General features: G+C 43.3%; 1 protein-coding gene across 3 annotated transcripts in view; it reads right to left on the bottom strand.

Moving 5' to 3' along the window:
* The window catches only part of BPHL (biphenyl hydrolase like), a 97665-nt gene extending 90300 nt beyond the window's left edge, over window positions 1-7365 (bottom strand). Inside the window, exon 1 of one of the 3 annotated variants that reach the window (XM_056521055.1) lies at window positions 7167-7365. In XM_056521055.1, the coding sequence (XP_056377030.1) occupies window positions 7167-7267 (101 nt within the window). In that variant the 5' untranslated portion in view covers window positions 7268-7365. The remainder of the gene's footprint in view (window positions 1-7166) is intronic. The other 2 variants (XM_056521054.1, XM_056521053.1) reach the window with 2 other exon arrangements.
* Between the last annotated feature and the right edge of the window lie 9698 nt (window positions 7366-17063).

Below are 17063 nucleotides of genomic sequence, written 5' to 3'. Positions count from 1 at the left end.
GCAGGGCAGCAGCGGAGACATGTCAGGCGGGGCTGCGGTGTAGAATGAATGAATGGAGCCGACATACGGGACATATCCACTTTATTCATTCTTCGACGCAGCTGTCGCCCTATATGTCCCCACTGCTGTCCTGCTCCTAGAAGATGAGGAGCAGCAGGCAGCCGGGGAATAAGACCACTGGGGGGGGGGGGGGGAGATAGGATATGAATAAACTTATGCACACTGGGGCCAATAAATTATTAGGGATATGCATGGGGGCGTACATTTAGGGTTGACACAGTGGTAGTTTAAAAACCCTGACAGGAGCCCTGAATGCCTCCTCAGTGCCAGCCATTCAGGGCTCCCGGCGGGGGATTTAAAAATGAAAGTTATATACATCGCAGAGTAGCGCAGCATGCCACTTGCTCCCCTGCTTTATAACTGCTGATCGCATCGGGTGTCAGAATTTAGATCCGGAGCGATCAATCCTTCAGCCCCTGTACTACTACCCCCAACATGGAACAGACTCTGTTCCATGATGGGGGTAGTAGTACAAACACTAATGTTGCCTCCCCAGCCGACGGCAGACTCCGGAACCCGGGGAACTACTACTCCCATCATGGAAACCAGCATGTTCCATGATGGGAGTAGTAGTAGTCCCTCAGCACTGACATATGGAACAGACATGCGCACAAGTAAGAATATAGGTGCTGCGGAGTCTGTTCTGAACAGCTATTGGCTGATCATTAGCCAATGACTGCCACAACCAATGACTCGGTTTAAAAAAAAAGTGCAAATGTGATTACCATATTCTTGAGGGGCAGGGAGGGCAGAGCGGCAGCTGGGAGGAAGTGCAGCAGAAAACGTCACAGCTGAGTAGGTGACGTGGGGCTCACAACATGGCGGACATAAAGCAGGCTAGAGGAATCGCCAGTCACCAGAATCCCAAACTTCCAGCCAGCAACAAATAGGTCACAAAAGAAGAGCTACAAAGACAATAGACCATCTAAAATGTGCAGGTAAGCAAAACTCCCAGCAGGGCACAATATACATGGAAAATCCTCAGCAGTGGAGTACCCCTTTAACCCCATTACCTTCTATATGTTTCCTCTGTCATCACCTCTTATCTTCATGTCTCTGCACCCTGCTTTCACACCTGCCACTGCTGAGTAGCTTGCACACTGCCCATATATTTAACCCCTTAGGGACCCATTTTCACTTTAAAGGATTACTCCGGCGCGCACTTTTGTCATTTTATCCCGTCCGGGCTGCAAAATAAAAGAAAACACACTTTCTCTTACCTGCCAACGAGCCCCCGGAGCTCCGGTACATTCCGGTACAGGTGTTCGGTCCCCGGGCTGTATTCTTCTTACTTCCTGTTAGCCCGGCACGTCACACGGAGCTTCAGCCTATCACCGGCCGCAGCGATGTCCCGCCTCGGCTGGTGATAGGCTGAAGCTTCGTGTGACGTGCCGGGCTAACAGGAAGTAAGAAGAATACAGCCCCGGGACCGAACACCTGTACCGGAGTGTACCGGAGCTCCGGGGGCTCGTTGGGAGGTAAGAGAAAGTGTGTTTTCTTTTATTTTGCAGCCCAGACGGGATAAAATGAAAAAAGTGCGCGCCGGACTACTCCTTTAACCCCTTAAGGACCGGGGTTTTTTCCGTTTTTGCATTTTCGTTTTTTGCTCCTTGCCTTTAAAAAATCATAACTCTTTCAATTTTGCACCTAAAAATCCATATGATGGCTTATTTTTTGTGCCATCAATTCTACTTTGTAATGACGTCAGTCATTTTGCCCAAAAATCTACGATGAAACGGAAAAAAAAATCATTGTGCGACAAAATTGAAAAAAAAATGCCGTTTTGTAACTTTTGGGGGCTTCCGTTTCTACGTAGTACATTTTTCAGTAAAAATGACACCTTATCTTTATTCTATAGGTCCATACGATTAAAATGGTACCCTACTTATATAGGCTTGATTTTGTCGGACTTCTGGAAAAAATCATAACTACATGCAGGAAAATTTATACGTTTAAAATTGTCATCTCCTGACCCCTATAACTTTTTTATTTTTACGTCTATGGGGCGGTATAAGGGCTCATTTTTTGCGCCGTGATCTGAAGTTTATAACGGTACCATTTTTGCATTGATAGGACTTATTGATCGCTTTTTATTCATTTTTAAATTATATAAAAAGTGACCAAAAATGCACTATTTTGGACTTTGGAATTTTTTTGCGCGCACACCACTGACCGAGCGGTTTAATTAATGATATATTTTTATAATTCGGACATTTTCGCACGCGGTGATACCATATATGTTTATTTTTATTTACACTGTGTTTTTTTTTTTTTATTGGAAAAGGGGGGTGATTCAAACTTTTAATAGGGGAGGAGTTAAATGATCTTTATTCACTTTTTTTTTTTCACTTTTTTTTTTGCAGTGTTATAGGTCCCATAGGGACCTATAACACTGCACACACTGATCTTCATCATTGATCACTTGTTTCTCATAGGAAACCAGTGATCGACGATTCTGCCGCATGACTGCTCATGCCTGGATCTCAGGCACTGAGCAGTCATTCGGCGATCGGACAGCGAGGAGGCAGGTAGGGGCCCTCCCGCTGTCCTGTAAGCTGTTCGGGATGCCGCAATTTCGCCGCGGCTATCCCGAACAGCCCGACTGAGCTAGCCGGCAACTTTCGCTTTCGCTCTGAGCGTGCGGCTAAAGGGTTAATAGCGCGCGGCGCTGCTATTGTCAAACTAAACATACAGACCAAACTCAGGAAGTGCATGGCAAGTCACAGCTCTTGTAGGCTTCAGTGACATTGCGCTTGCTGGTAAACGCCCACTTTCTACATGAAGCTCACACGATGGGAGCAAGGGGAAAGGTATGATATAGAGCTTTATAAAGCTCAGAATTTATTTATTTATTTATTTTTTTTTTTTAAGGCAGGAGGGGTGTTAGGAGTAGTTAGGGAAAATAATCTGAGTTAGTTTAGAAAATATGCTTTGATGACTGGTACTCTAGTGGTTATCCAGGAATTTTTTTTTTATATATCAACTGGCTCCAGAAAGTTAAAGGGGTTCTCCGGTGCTTAGACATCTTATCCCCTATCCAAAGGATAGGGGATAAGATGCCTGATCGCGGGAGTCCAGCCGCTGGGGGACCCCCGGGATCTTGCACGCGGCACCCCGTTTGTGTGTTTGCTCCAGGTCTGATTACGGACGACCACAAGGCCGGCGCCGTGTGACGTCACGCTCCGCCCCTCAATGCAAGCCCACGGGAGGGGGCGTGACAGCTATCCCGCCCCCTCCCGTAGGCTTGCATTTAGGGGCAGAGCGTGACGTCACACGCCGGCGCGGTCGGCCGTAATCAGACCCGGAGCGAACACGCTCCGGGGACTGATTACAAACGGGGTGCAGCGTGCAAGATCCCGGGGGTCCCCAGCGGCGGGACTCCCGCGATCAGGCATCTTATCCCCCATCCTTTGGAAAGGGGATAAGATGTCTAAGCACCGGAGAACCCCTTTAAACAGATTTGTAAATTACTTCTATTAAAAAATCGTAATCCTTTCAGTACTTATGAGCTGCTGAATTTCAGTTGTTCTTTTCTGTTTAAGTGCTCTCTGATGACACGTGTCTCGGGAACTGCCCAGTTTAGAAGCAAATCCCCATAGCAAACCTCTTCTACTCTGTGCAGTTCCTGAGACAAGCAGAGATGTCAGCAGAGAGCACTGTTGCCAGACAGAAAACAACAACTCAACTTCAGCAGCTGATAAATATTGAAAGGATTAAGATTTTTTAATAGAAGTAATTTACAAATCTGTTTAACTTTCTGGAGCCAGTTGATATAGTTATTTTCCTGAAATACCCCTTTAAACTGTCCTCCCACCTCTCATCCAACTCACTCTTCGACCACCTGCAATCTGGTTTCCATCTCAAACTGTCCTAACCAAAGTGGCCAAAGATCTGTTGACCACCAAAGCCTCACACCAATATTCTGTACTCCTACTTCTTGACCTCTCCTCTGCCTTTGACACAGTAGGCCCCTCTCTCCTGCTACAAACGCCCTCATCCTTAGGCATCATTAATTTAGCCTTCTCCTGGATCTACTCACCAACCGCACGTTCAGCATCTCACACACTACCGTCTCATCCTCTCACTGTTGGAGTCCCTAAAGGCTCTGTCCTAGTGCCCCTACTCTTCACCACCTACACCCTTGGCCTGGGACAGTTTATAGGATCCATCTACTCATACCTCACCAACCGCACGTTCAGCATCTCACACACTACCGTCTCATCCTCTCACTGTTGGAGTCCCTAAAAGGCTCTGTCCTAGTGCCCCTACTCTTCACTACCTACACCCTAGGCCTGGGACAGTTTATAGGATCCATTGGCTTCAAGTATCACTTCTTTGCTAATTACACTAAAATCTACCTTTCTGGCCGTGATGTCACCTACCTCCCATACAAAATCCCAGCTTGTCACCTATACCTACCTTCTCCTCCCACGTTATCAAACTCAACAACGAGAAAATACAATTCACCATTTTCCCCCATTCTGCTACACCCCCCCCCCCCCTGATCAATCACAGTCAATGGCTCCACTCCCTCTTCAGTCCCACAATTCTGCTCCACTGGGGTCACCTTCGATTCAGCACTGTTTTTCAAACCATATATCCAGACCCTTATCACCTCCTGTCACCTTAACCTCAAAGACATCTCTCTAATTCGCCAGTTATTCAACTAAATTACTGGTACATGCCCTCATCATCTCTCCATTGGACTACTGCAACATCCTCCTCTGTGGCCTACCATTAAACATTCTTGCTCCCCTCCAGTCCATCCCCAACTCTGCTGCTCGACTAATCCACCTCTCACCTAGCTTTTCCTCTGCCTCTCCAATCTCTGCACTGGCTACTCATTCCACTAATTTATTTTAAGCTGTTCACCACAAAATACAAGGTCATCTACAACCTGTGGCCACCACTCCCTACATCTTTGGCCTGATGGTCTGAAAACACTCCTAGCGTAATTTCCAATCATGCTCTCCCCACATGTGCACCTCACATAACCATCAGGAGACTTCCGAGCTTCTCCCATACACTAGAACTCACTACCCTGTCAAATCTTGTCCTTATCCACCATCAAAAGCAATCTTAAGAACTCTCTCTTCAAGCAAGCCTATGACCCATGAATGGCTTTTTCCTTACCTGCTCACAGATTACCAGCTGCCTCTTCTTACCTACTGTTTCCTTCTTCTCTCCTAGAGGATTGTAAGCCCTTGTGGGTAGGGCCTTCTATTTCAGTCTGCAATCTAATCTGTGTCACATTCATTGTTCCTGCGTAAATTTTACGTACTTTAAAGGGGTACAGCGCCCATAGGCATGTTATCCCCTATCCAAAGGATAGGGGATAACATGTCTGATCGCGGGGAGCCCAGCCGCTGGGACCCCCTGCAGTCTCCGTGCCTGGGGTTTATGTGATTGTGACGTCACACCACACCGCCTCCATTCATGTCACGCCTCCTCCCATAGACATGAATGGAGGGGGTGTGGCGGCTGTGATCACCAGTCATCCAGCACAGAGCAGAATTCACTCCGTGCACCGGATGACTGGGGTGCCGTGGCAGAGATCGCACGATCAGACATGTTATCCTCTATGCTTTGAATAGGGGATAACATGTCTAGTTGCAAAGTAGCCCTTTAAACCTTATCAAATGTAAAGAGCCCTGGGAGCAAGAGCTCTATATAAATATTAATATGTTGTAGTGGTTGTGCTGGGTTACTGCAGCTCAGCTGTGTTTGAAGAGAATAGGAGTGTAGCTGAAGTAACCCAATACAAACTGAAACAGTTTGGATGCCAACGGCTACTACCGGGTCATGACAGACCCCATTCACTTGCATGGGGTCCGTCGGTGACCTGGTAATTTTACAGGATTTTAGCGTAGAAAAAAACAGTGCCTGCACTGTTTTTTTCTCCACTAAACTCCCGTCCTTCTGACTGGATTGCTGACGGAACTCCGATTAGCAATGTCAATGGGGCCCTACTGCAGCATTTGTAATAAAGGTTCTGTTTCTATCTTACAAAACAGGAGGCTGGCCCATGGGGTCACCACTTAGACCTCCTTTACATATATCAATTGTCTGGCAGAATTTCCCTCTGGAGGGAAACTGATGCTAGAACTGATTCCATTCATTTTAATAGGACAGTTCACAATCATCCGGCATCTCAATTAGGACGCCGGATAGTTGGACGCGCCAGATGGACCAGACAGGGGAATGCAGTATGTTGCTGCGTCCAAAAACAACAGACACCGGATCCTACACAACTGATGCATATTGTCATCAGTTGTGGCATCAAATGCATAGAGATTTAGGGTACGTTCACACATGCAGATTTATTTGCGGGTTTCCCGCTGCGTATTTGAAAGTGGGCGGGCTCTTCTAGGCTGTCCACAGCAGATGTTCCACAGCTTAAATTCTGCTGCGGAAAATCTGCTGTGGACAGCTGAGAAGAGCCCGCCCCCTTTCAAATCCGCAGCGGGAAACCTGCCCGTGTTAACGTACCCTAAGGGCATGTTCACACGGGCGGATTACCTGCGGAATTTCCGCAATGTATTTGCTGCAGAAAATACGCAGCGGATTTTGCCATCATTGACTTCAATGGGTCTGAAGGAAAATCTGCATATCTGCCTCTATTGCAGATTTTCTGCTGACCCATTGAAGTTAAAAGGTAGAAAAATCAGCTGTGGATTTTCCGTAGCAAATACGCAGGTAATCCGCCCACGTGAACATACCCTTAGCCTGAGTTCACCTGAGTTACACAGTTGGGGTGGGTGCAGTGCCGCTCCTGTACAGCAGGGGTCCTCACCAGACATCGCCACACTGGAGCAATACCCTGTCTATGACTACAGCGGGAGCACTGTAAACATTCAGCTGTGCTAAGAACTAGTGTAAGCAGCAGTGCACCTGAGGTATACAGCTGTCTAATATGAACGGTAAGTACGCGGCATGTACCGCAATGCTGTCAGAACAGACTACCGGGAGCGCCTCACGAGTGCTGAGGATGGCTTTACTCTCAGAGAAGCTACTATTCCCACTACGTAAAGCGCCGCTGCTGTTATATCAACACTTTTGCAGTATGTGCACGTGAAGGGTTAACCTGTGTTACCAAACTCCTTTACCAGTAAGAGAGCGCGGGAGTGGCAGGTTGCGGTGCCCTCAGTACCCGGCCTAGGAGCCGTACAGACGAGACAAGCGGAGCTCCGGCCCAGGACAGCGCCATGACTGCGCGGCAACCCCACCTACAGCGTCTGTAGTAGATAAATCATAAAGTGCAATTTGTATACAGTGCGTGATCGTTACTACACACTGCCCCCTACAGGCACCGCCCGGCTACAAGCGCTGAAATGAATTTCAGGAAAATATATATATCTTACAAATTACTTATGATGGAAACTGTACCAGGATGAGCAGAAAGTATACATAGCTTCCAACATTCACAATACTAGTGCAAGCAGGTGGGAGTATATACATTTTATACACACCGCCAACATTAACAATACTAGTGCAAGCATGAGGGAGCATATATATTTTATACATACCACCAACATTCACAATACTAGTGCAAGCATGAGGGAGCATATATATTTTATACATACCACCAACAGTCACAATACTAGTGCAAGCACGAGGGAGCATATATATTTTATACATACCACCAACATTCACAATACTAGTGCAAGCATGAGGGAGCATATATATTTTATACATACCACCAACATTCACAATACTAGTGCAAGCACGAGAGGAGCATATATATTTTATACATACCACCAACATTAACAATACTAGTGCAAGCATGAGGGAGCATATATATTTTATACATACCACCAACAGTCACAATACTAGTGCAAGCACGAGGGAGCATATATATTTTATACATACCACCAACATTCACAATACTAGTGCAAGCATGAGGGAGCATATATATTTTATACATACCACCAACATTAACAATACTAGTGCAAGCATGAGGGAGCATATATATTTTATACATACCACCAACATTCACAATACTAGTGCAAGCATGAGGGAGCATATATATTTTATACATACCACCAACATTCACAATACTAGTGCAAGCATGAGGGAGCATATATATTATTTTATACATACCACCAACATTCACAATACTAGTGCAAGCATCAGGGAGCATATATATTTTATACATACCACCAACATTCACAATACTAGTGCAAGCATGAGGGAGCATATATATTTTATACATACCACCAACATTCACAATACTAGTGCAAGCATGAGGGAGCATATATATTTTATACATACCACCAACATTCACAATACTAGTGCAAGCATGAGGGAGCATATATATTTTATACATACCACCAACATTCACAATACTAGTGCAAGCACGAGGGAGCATATATATTTTATACATACCACCAACATTAACAATACTAGTGCAAGCACGAGGGAGCATATATATTTTATACATACCACCAACAGTCACAATACTAGTGCAAGCATGAGGGAGCATATATATTTTATACTTACCACCAACATTCACAATACTAGTGCAAGCATGAGGGAGCATATATATTTTATACATACCACCAACATTCACAATACTAGTGCAAGCATGAGGGAGCATATATATTTTATACATACCACCAACAGTCACAATACTAGTGCAAGCATGAGGGAGCATATATATTTTATACATACCACCAACAGTCACAATACTAGTGCAAGCACGAGGGAGCATATATATTTTATACATACCACCAACATTCACAATACTAGTGCAAGCACGAGGGAGCATATATATTTTATACTTACCACCAACATTCACAATACTAGTGCAAGCATGAGGGAGCATATATATTTTATACTTACCACCAACAGTCACAATACTAGTGCAAGCACGAGGGAGCATATATATTTTATACTTACCACCAACATTCACAATACTAGTGCAAGCACGAGGGAGCATATATATTTTATACATACCACCAACAGTCACAATACTAGTGCAAGCACGAGGGAGCATATATATTTTATACATACCACCAACATTCACAATACTAGTGCAAGCACGAGGGAGCATATATATTTTATACATACCACCAACATTCACAATACTAGTGCAAGCACGAGGGAGCATATATATTTTATACATACCACCAACATTCACAATACTAGTGCAAGCATGAGGGAGCATATATATTTTATACATACCACCAACATTCACAATACTAGTGCAAGCATGAGGGAGCATATATATTATTTTATACATACCACCAACATTCACAATACTAGTGCAAGCATGAGGGAGCATATATATTTTATACATACCACCAACATTCACAATACTAGTGCAAGCATGAGGGAGCATATATATTTTATACATACCACCAACATTCACAATACTAGTGCAAGCATGAGGGAGCATATATATTTTATACATACCACCAACAGTCACAATACTAGTGCAAGCATGAGGGAGCATATATATTTTATACATACCACCAACAGTCACAATACTAGTGCAAGCACAAGGGAGCATATATATTTTATACATACCACCAACATTCACAATACTAGTGCAAGCACGAGGGAGCATATATATTTTATACATACCATTCACAATACTAGTGCAAGCATGAGGGAGCATATATATTTTATACATACCACCAACAGTCACAATACTAGTGCAAGCACGAGGGAGCATATATATTTTATACATACCACCAACAGTCACAATACTAGTGCAAGCACGAGGGAGCATATATATTTTATACATAACACCAACATTCACAATACTAGTGCAAGCATGAGGGAGCATATATATTTTATACATACCACCAACAGTCACAATACTAGTGCAAGCACGAGGGAGCATATATATTTTATACATACCACCAACAGTCACAATACTAGTGCAAGCACGAGGGAGCATATATATTTTATACATACCACCAACATTCACAATACTAGTGCAAGCATGAGGGAGCATATATATTTTATACTTACCACCAACATTCACAATACTAGTGCAAGCATGAGGGAGCATATATATTTTATACTTACCACCAACAGTCACAATACTAGTGCAAGCACGAGGGAGCATATATATTTTATACATACCACCAACAGTCACAATACTAGTGCAAGCATGAGGGAGCATATATATTTTATACATACCACCAACATTCACAATACTAGTGCAAGCACGAGGGAGCATATATATTTTATACTTACCACCAACATTCACAATACTAGTGCAAGCATGAGGGAGCATATATATTTTATACATACCACCAACAGTCACAATACTAGTGCAAGCACGAGGGAGCATATATATTTTATACATACCACCAACATTCACAATACTAGTGCAAGCACGAGGGAGCATATATATTTTATACATACCACCAACATTCACAATACTAGTGCAAGCACGAGGGAGCATATATATTTTATACATACCACCAACATTCACAATACTAGTGCAAGCATGAGGGAGCATATATATTTTATACATACCACCAACATTCACAATACTAGTGCAAGCATGAGGGAGCATATATATTATTTTATACATACCACCAACATTCACAATACTAGTGCAAGCATGAGGGAGCATATATATTTTATACATACCACCAACATTCACAATACTAGTGCAAGCATGAGGGAGCATATATATTTTATACATACCACCAACCTTCACAATACTAGTGCAAGCATGAGGGAGCATATATATTTTATACATACCACCAACAGTCACAATACTAGTGCAAGCATGAGGGAGCATATATATTTTATACATACCACCAACAGTCACAATACTAGTGCAAGCACAAGGGAGCATATATATTTTATACATACCACCAACATTCACAATACTAGTGCAAGCACGAGGGAGCATATATATTTTATACATACCATTCACAATACTAGTGCAAGCATGAGGGAGCATATATATTTTATACATACCACCAACAGTCACAATACTAGTGCAAGCACGAGGGAGCATATATATTTTATACATACCACCAACAGTCACAATACTAGTGCAAGCACGAGGGAGCATATATATTTTATACATACCACCAACATTCACAATACTAGTGCAAGCATGAGGGAGCATATATATTTTATACATACCACCAACAGTCACAATACTAGTGCAAGCACGAGGGAGCATATATATTTTATACATACCACCAACAGTCACAATACTAGTGCAAGCACGAGGGAGCATATATATTTTATACATAACACCAACAGTCACAATACTAGTGCAAGCATGAGGGAGCATATATATTTTATACATACCACCAACATTCACAATACTAGTGCAAGCACAAGGGAGCATATATATTTTATACATACCACCAACATTAACAATACTAGTGCAAGCATGAGGGAGCATATATATTTTATACTTACCACCAACATTCACAATACTAGTGCAAGCATGAGGGAGCATATATATTTTATACATACCACCAAAATTCACAATACTAGTGCAAGCACGAGGGAGCATATATATTTTATACATACCACCAACATTAACAATACTAGTGCAAGCATGAGGGAGCATATATATTTTATACATACCACCAACATTCACAATACTAGTGCAAGCATGAGGGAGCATATATATTTTATACATACCACCAACATTCACAATACTAGTGCAAGCATGAGGGAGCATATATATTTTATACATACCACCAACAGTCACAATACTAGTGCAAGCACGAGGGAGCATATATATTTTATACATACCACCAACATTCACAATACTAGTGCAAGCATCAGGGAGCATATATATTTTATATATACCACCAACATTCACAATACTAGTGCAAGCATCAGGGAGCATATATATTTTATACATACCACCAACATTCACAATACTAGTGCAAGCATGAGGGAGCATATATATTTTATACATACCACCAACATTCACAATACTAGTGCAAGCATGAGGGAGCATATATATTTTATACACACCACCAACATTAACAATACTAGTGCAAGCATGAGGGAGCATATATATTTTATACATACCACCAACATTCACAATACTAGTGCAAGCATGAGGGAGCATATATATTTTATACATACCACCAACATTCACAATACTAGTGCAAGCATGAGGGAGTATATATATTTTATACATACCACCAACAGTCACAATACTAGTGCAAGCACGAGGGAGCATATATATTTTATACATACCACCAACATTAACAATACTGGTGCAAGCATGAGGGAGCATATATATTTTATACATACCACCAACATTAACAATACTAGTGCAAGCATGAGGGAGCATATATATTTTATACATACCACCAACATTCACAATACTGGTGCAAGCACTAGGGAGCATATATATTTTATACATACCACCAACATTCACAATACTAGTGCAAGCATGAGGGAGCATATATATTTTATACATACCACCAACATTCACAATACTAGTGCAAGCATGAGGGAGCATATATATTTTATACACATCACCAACATTAACAATACTAGTGCAAGCATGAGGGAGCATATATATTTTATACATACCACCAACATTCACAATACTGGTGCAAGCACTTAAGAGGATATACATTATACATACCACCAACAGTCACAGTACTAGTGCAAGCACAAGGGAGAATATATATTTTATACATACCACCAACATTCACAATACTAGTGCAAGCCAGTGGCGAATCCAGGGGGGGGCAACAGGGCAATTGCCCCCCCCCCGAGATTGCCGCACGCAGCACCCACCCCACCACCTTGCATGGTGAAGCCGAAGCTCCAGCTCCACCATTCACTGAACTTTCACACGCTGTGATTACAGTGTGTGAGCTGCGGGGACGCGATCCACTAGAGGCCGGCGCGATGACATCACATCATCGCGCCGGCGCCCTGAGATCCTGTCCCCGCAGCCCGTATACTGTAAGTAGTGAAGAGTATGCACAGGGGCCAGGGGATTTGGGGAAACTATATACAGGATGAGGGGAGGGGGATTTAAAAACTTGGAAAAAGGGAATATTTAATGTGTAGGGCAAAGCACAGGGGGCATTATATGGGAAGAGCACATGGCAGGTGGCCCCCCTGTGCTGTGCCCCTCACATATAATGCCCCCTGTGCTGTGTCCCACCCATATAATTTATATGTTTGGGGCACAGCACAGGGGACATTATATGTGAGGGGCATAGCACAGGGGGCATTATATGAAATAATGCCCCCTGTGCTGTGCCCCTCACATATAATGCCCCCTGTGCTGTGTCCCACACATATAAATTATATGTGTGGGGCACAGGGGGCATTATATGTGAGGGGCACAGCACAGGGGGCATTATATGTGAGGGGCACAGCACAGGAGGCATTATTTCATATAATGCCCCCTGTGCTGTGCTCCACACATATAATGCCCCCTGTGCTGTGCCCCTCGCATATAATGCCCCCTGTGCTGTGCCCCACACATATAAATTATATGTGTGGGACACAGGGGGCATTATATGTGAGGGGCACAGCGCAGGGGGCATTATATGTGAGGGGCACAGCACAGGAGGCATTATTTCATATAATGCCCCCTGTGCTGTGCTCCACACATATAATGCCCCCTGTGCTGTGCCCCACACATATAAATTATATGTGTGGGGCACAGCACAGGGGCCATTATATGTGAGGGGCACAGCACAGGAGGCATTATTTCATATAATGCCCCATGTGCTGTGCTCCACACATATAATGCCACCTGTGCTGTGCCCCACACATATAATGCCCCGTGCTTTGCCCCACAAATATAATGCCCCCTGTGCTGTGCCCATCACATATAATGCCCCATAATGCACCCCTCACATATAATGCCCCCATCACGCACCCCTCACATATAATGCCCCCATCATGCACCCCTCATATATAATGCCCCCATCATGCGCCCTTCACATATAATGCCCCTGTCATGCGCCCCTCACATATAATGCCCCTGTCATGCGCCCCTCACATATAATGCCCCTGTCATGCGCCCCTCACATATAATGCCCCCTGTGCTGTGCCCCTCACAAATAATGCTCCTTTTATGTGCCCCAAACATAAAATGCCCCCTGTGCTGTCCCCCTCACATATAATGCCCCCTGAGGGGACAGGATGGGGGCATTATATGTGAGGGGCACAGCACAGGGGGCATTATATGTGAGGGGCACATCACAGGGGGCATTATATGTGAGGGGCAAAGAACGGGGGCATTATATGTGAAGGGCACAGCACAGGGGGCAATATATGTTAGGGGCACAGGACAGAGGGCATTATTATTATGTGGGGGGAACAGGACGGGTCATAATTATTATATGTAGGGGCACAAGATGGTTTTATTATTACTATATGTGAAGGCACAGAGTGTTCTGCATTTCAGAAGTATAGTGTATATGATGAGGAATTTCTGGGGTGGTACGTTTTTTATGGGCCACAAAACATTTGGGTATTTTATTCAGAGGGTGTAATGCACAGCAAGTTATATTCAGAGAGTGCAGTGCTTGGTAGCATTAAATTTAGAGAACACAGTGTGTGGTAGTATTATATTCAGAGGGTGCAGTGTGTGGTAGTATTATATACAGAGGGTACAGTGAGTGGTAGTATTATATTCAGAGAGTGCAGTGTGTGGTAGTATTATATTCAGAGAGTGCAGTGTGTGGTAGTATTATATTCAGAGAGGGCAGTGTGTGATAGTATTATATTCAGAGAGTGAAGTGTGTGGTAGTATTACATTTAGAGAACACAGTGTGTGGTAGTATTATATTCAGAGGGCACAGTGTATGGTAGTATATTACATAGTTACATAGTTAGTATGGTTGAAAAAAGACATACGTCCATCAAGTCCAACCAGGGGATTGAAGGGAAGGATGTGAGGGGATAAGGGAAAGGGATGTAGTTTTATAATTCTGCATAAGCATTAATGTTATTTTGTTCCAGGAATGTATCTAACCCTGCTTTAAAGCTGTTAATTGTTCCTGCTGTGACCAGTTCCTGAGGTAGACCGTTCCATAAATTCACAGTCCTCACGGTAAAGAAGGCGTGCCGCCCCTTTAGACTAAACCTTTTCTTCTCCAGACGGAGGGAGTGCCCCCTCGTCCTTTGGGGGGGTTTAACCTGGAACAGTTTTTCTCCATATTTTTTGTATGGGCCATTAATATACTTATATACGTTTATCATATCCCCCCTTAAACGTCTCTTCTCAAGACTAAACAATTGTAACTCCTTTAATCGCTCCTCATAGCTAAGATGTTCCATGCCCCATATTAGTTTAGTCGCGCGTCTCTGCACCCTTTCCAACTCCGCAGTGTCCCTTTTATGAACAGGCGACCAAAACTGAACAGCATATTCCAGGTGAGGCCGTACCAATGCTTTATAAAGGGGGAGTATTATGTCCCTGCCCCTCGAGTCCATGCCTCTTTTTATACATGACAATATCCTGCCGGCTTTGGAAGCAGCAGCCTGACATTGCATGCTATTCTGTAGTCTGTGATCTACAAGTACACCCAGATCCTTCTCTACCAGTGACTCTGCCAGTTTAATCCCCCCTAAGACATACGACGCATGCAGGTTATTAGTACCCAGATGCATAACTTTACATTTATCCACATTGAACCTCATTTGCCAAGTGGATGCCCAGACACTTAGTCTATCCAAGTCATCTTGTAACTTATGCACATCCTCTATAGACTGTACCGTGCTACAAAGCTTGGTGTCATCTGCAAAGATAGAAACAGAGCTGTTAATACCATCCTCTATATCATTGATAAATAAATTAAACAGCAGCGGGCCCAGTACTGAACCTTGGGGTACACCACTAATAACCGGGGACCAATCAGAGTACGAATCATTTACCACCACTCTCTGGGTACGATCCATGAGCCAGTGTTCAATCCAGTTACAAACTAAAGTTTCCAAGCCCAAGGACCTTAACTTACCTGTCAGATGTCTGTGAGGGACAGTATCAAACGCTTTAGCAAAATCCAGAAACACTATATCCACAGCCATTCCTCTGTCAAGGCTTCTACTCACCTCTTCATAAAAGCAAATTAGATTGGTTTGACAACTTCTATCCTTAGTAAACCCATGCTGGCTATCACTTATAATACTATTATCCCCTATGTATTCCTGTATGTAATCCCTTATAAGTCCTTCAAACAATTTACCCACAATGCACGTTAGACTTACCGGTCTATAATTGCCTGGCGAAGACCTAGAGCCCTTCTTGAAGATTGGTACCACATTAGCCTTGCGCCAGTCCCTTGGCACAATACCAGACACCAGAGAATCTCTAAATATCATGAACAAGGGTACAGATATTACTGAACTTACCTCTCTAAGAACTCTTGGGTGTAGTCGATCCGGCCCTGGAGATTTGCTTACATTTACTTTACTTAACTTACCTTGTACCATCTCTACATTAAGCCAGTTCAATACATTATATGATGTGTTACCAGCACTGACCTGACCAATGTCAGCTCCTTCTTCCATAGTGTATACAGAACTAAAGAACCCATTCAGTAGCTCCGCCTTCTCTTGATCGCCCGTGACAACCTCCCCATTATCATTATTAAGGGGTCCTACATGCTCTGTCCTTGTTTTTTTTGTATTTATATATCTAAAAAAATATTTAGGATTAGTTTTGCTTTCTTCGGCCACCTGTCTCTCATTTCGAATTTTTGCTGTTTTTATTACATTTTTACAGATTTTATTAAGCTCCTTGTACTGTTTAAATGTTATAGCTGACCCATCAGATTTGTATTTTTTGAAGGCTATTTTTTTGTTGTTTATTGCTCTTTTAACCTCATTTGTCAGCCATGTAGGATTTAGTTTTAATCGTTTATATTTGTTCCCCTTTGGTATATATTTAGCTGTATAGTTATTTAGAGTTGATTTAAAGATGTCCCATTTACCTTCTGCATCAGCATTTGAGAACACCTCCCCCCAGTCTATGTCCTGTAGTGCAGCTCTCAACCCAGGGAAGTTTGCCTTTTTAAAGTTAT

This window comes from Hyla sarda, chromosome 5 (assembly GCF_029499605.1).
Source record: "Hyla sarda isolate aHylSar1 chromosome 5, aHylSar1.hap1, whole genome shotgun sequence".
NCBI lineage: Eukaryota > Metazoa > Chordata > Amphibia > Anura > Hylidae > Hyla > Hyla sarda.
Note: the sequence above shows the minus strand (reverse complement) of the source record. Positions and strands in the feature narration are given on the sequence as shown.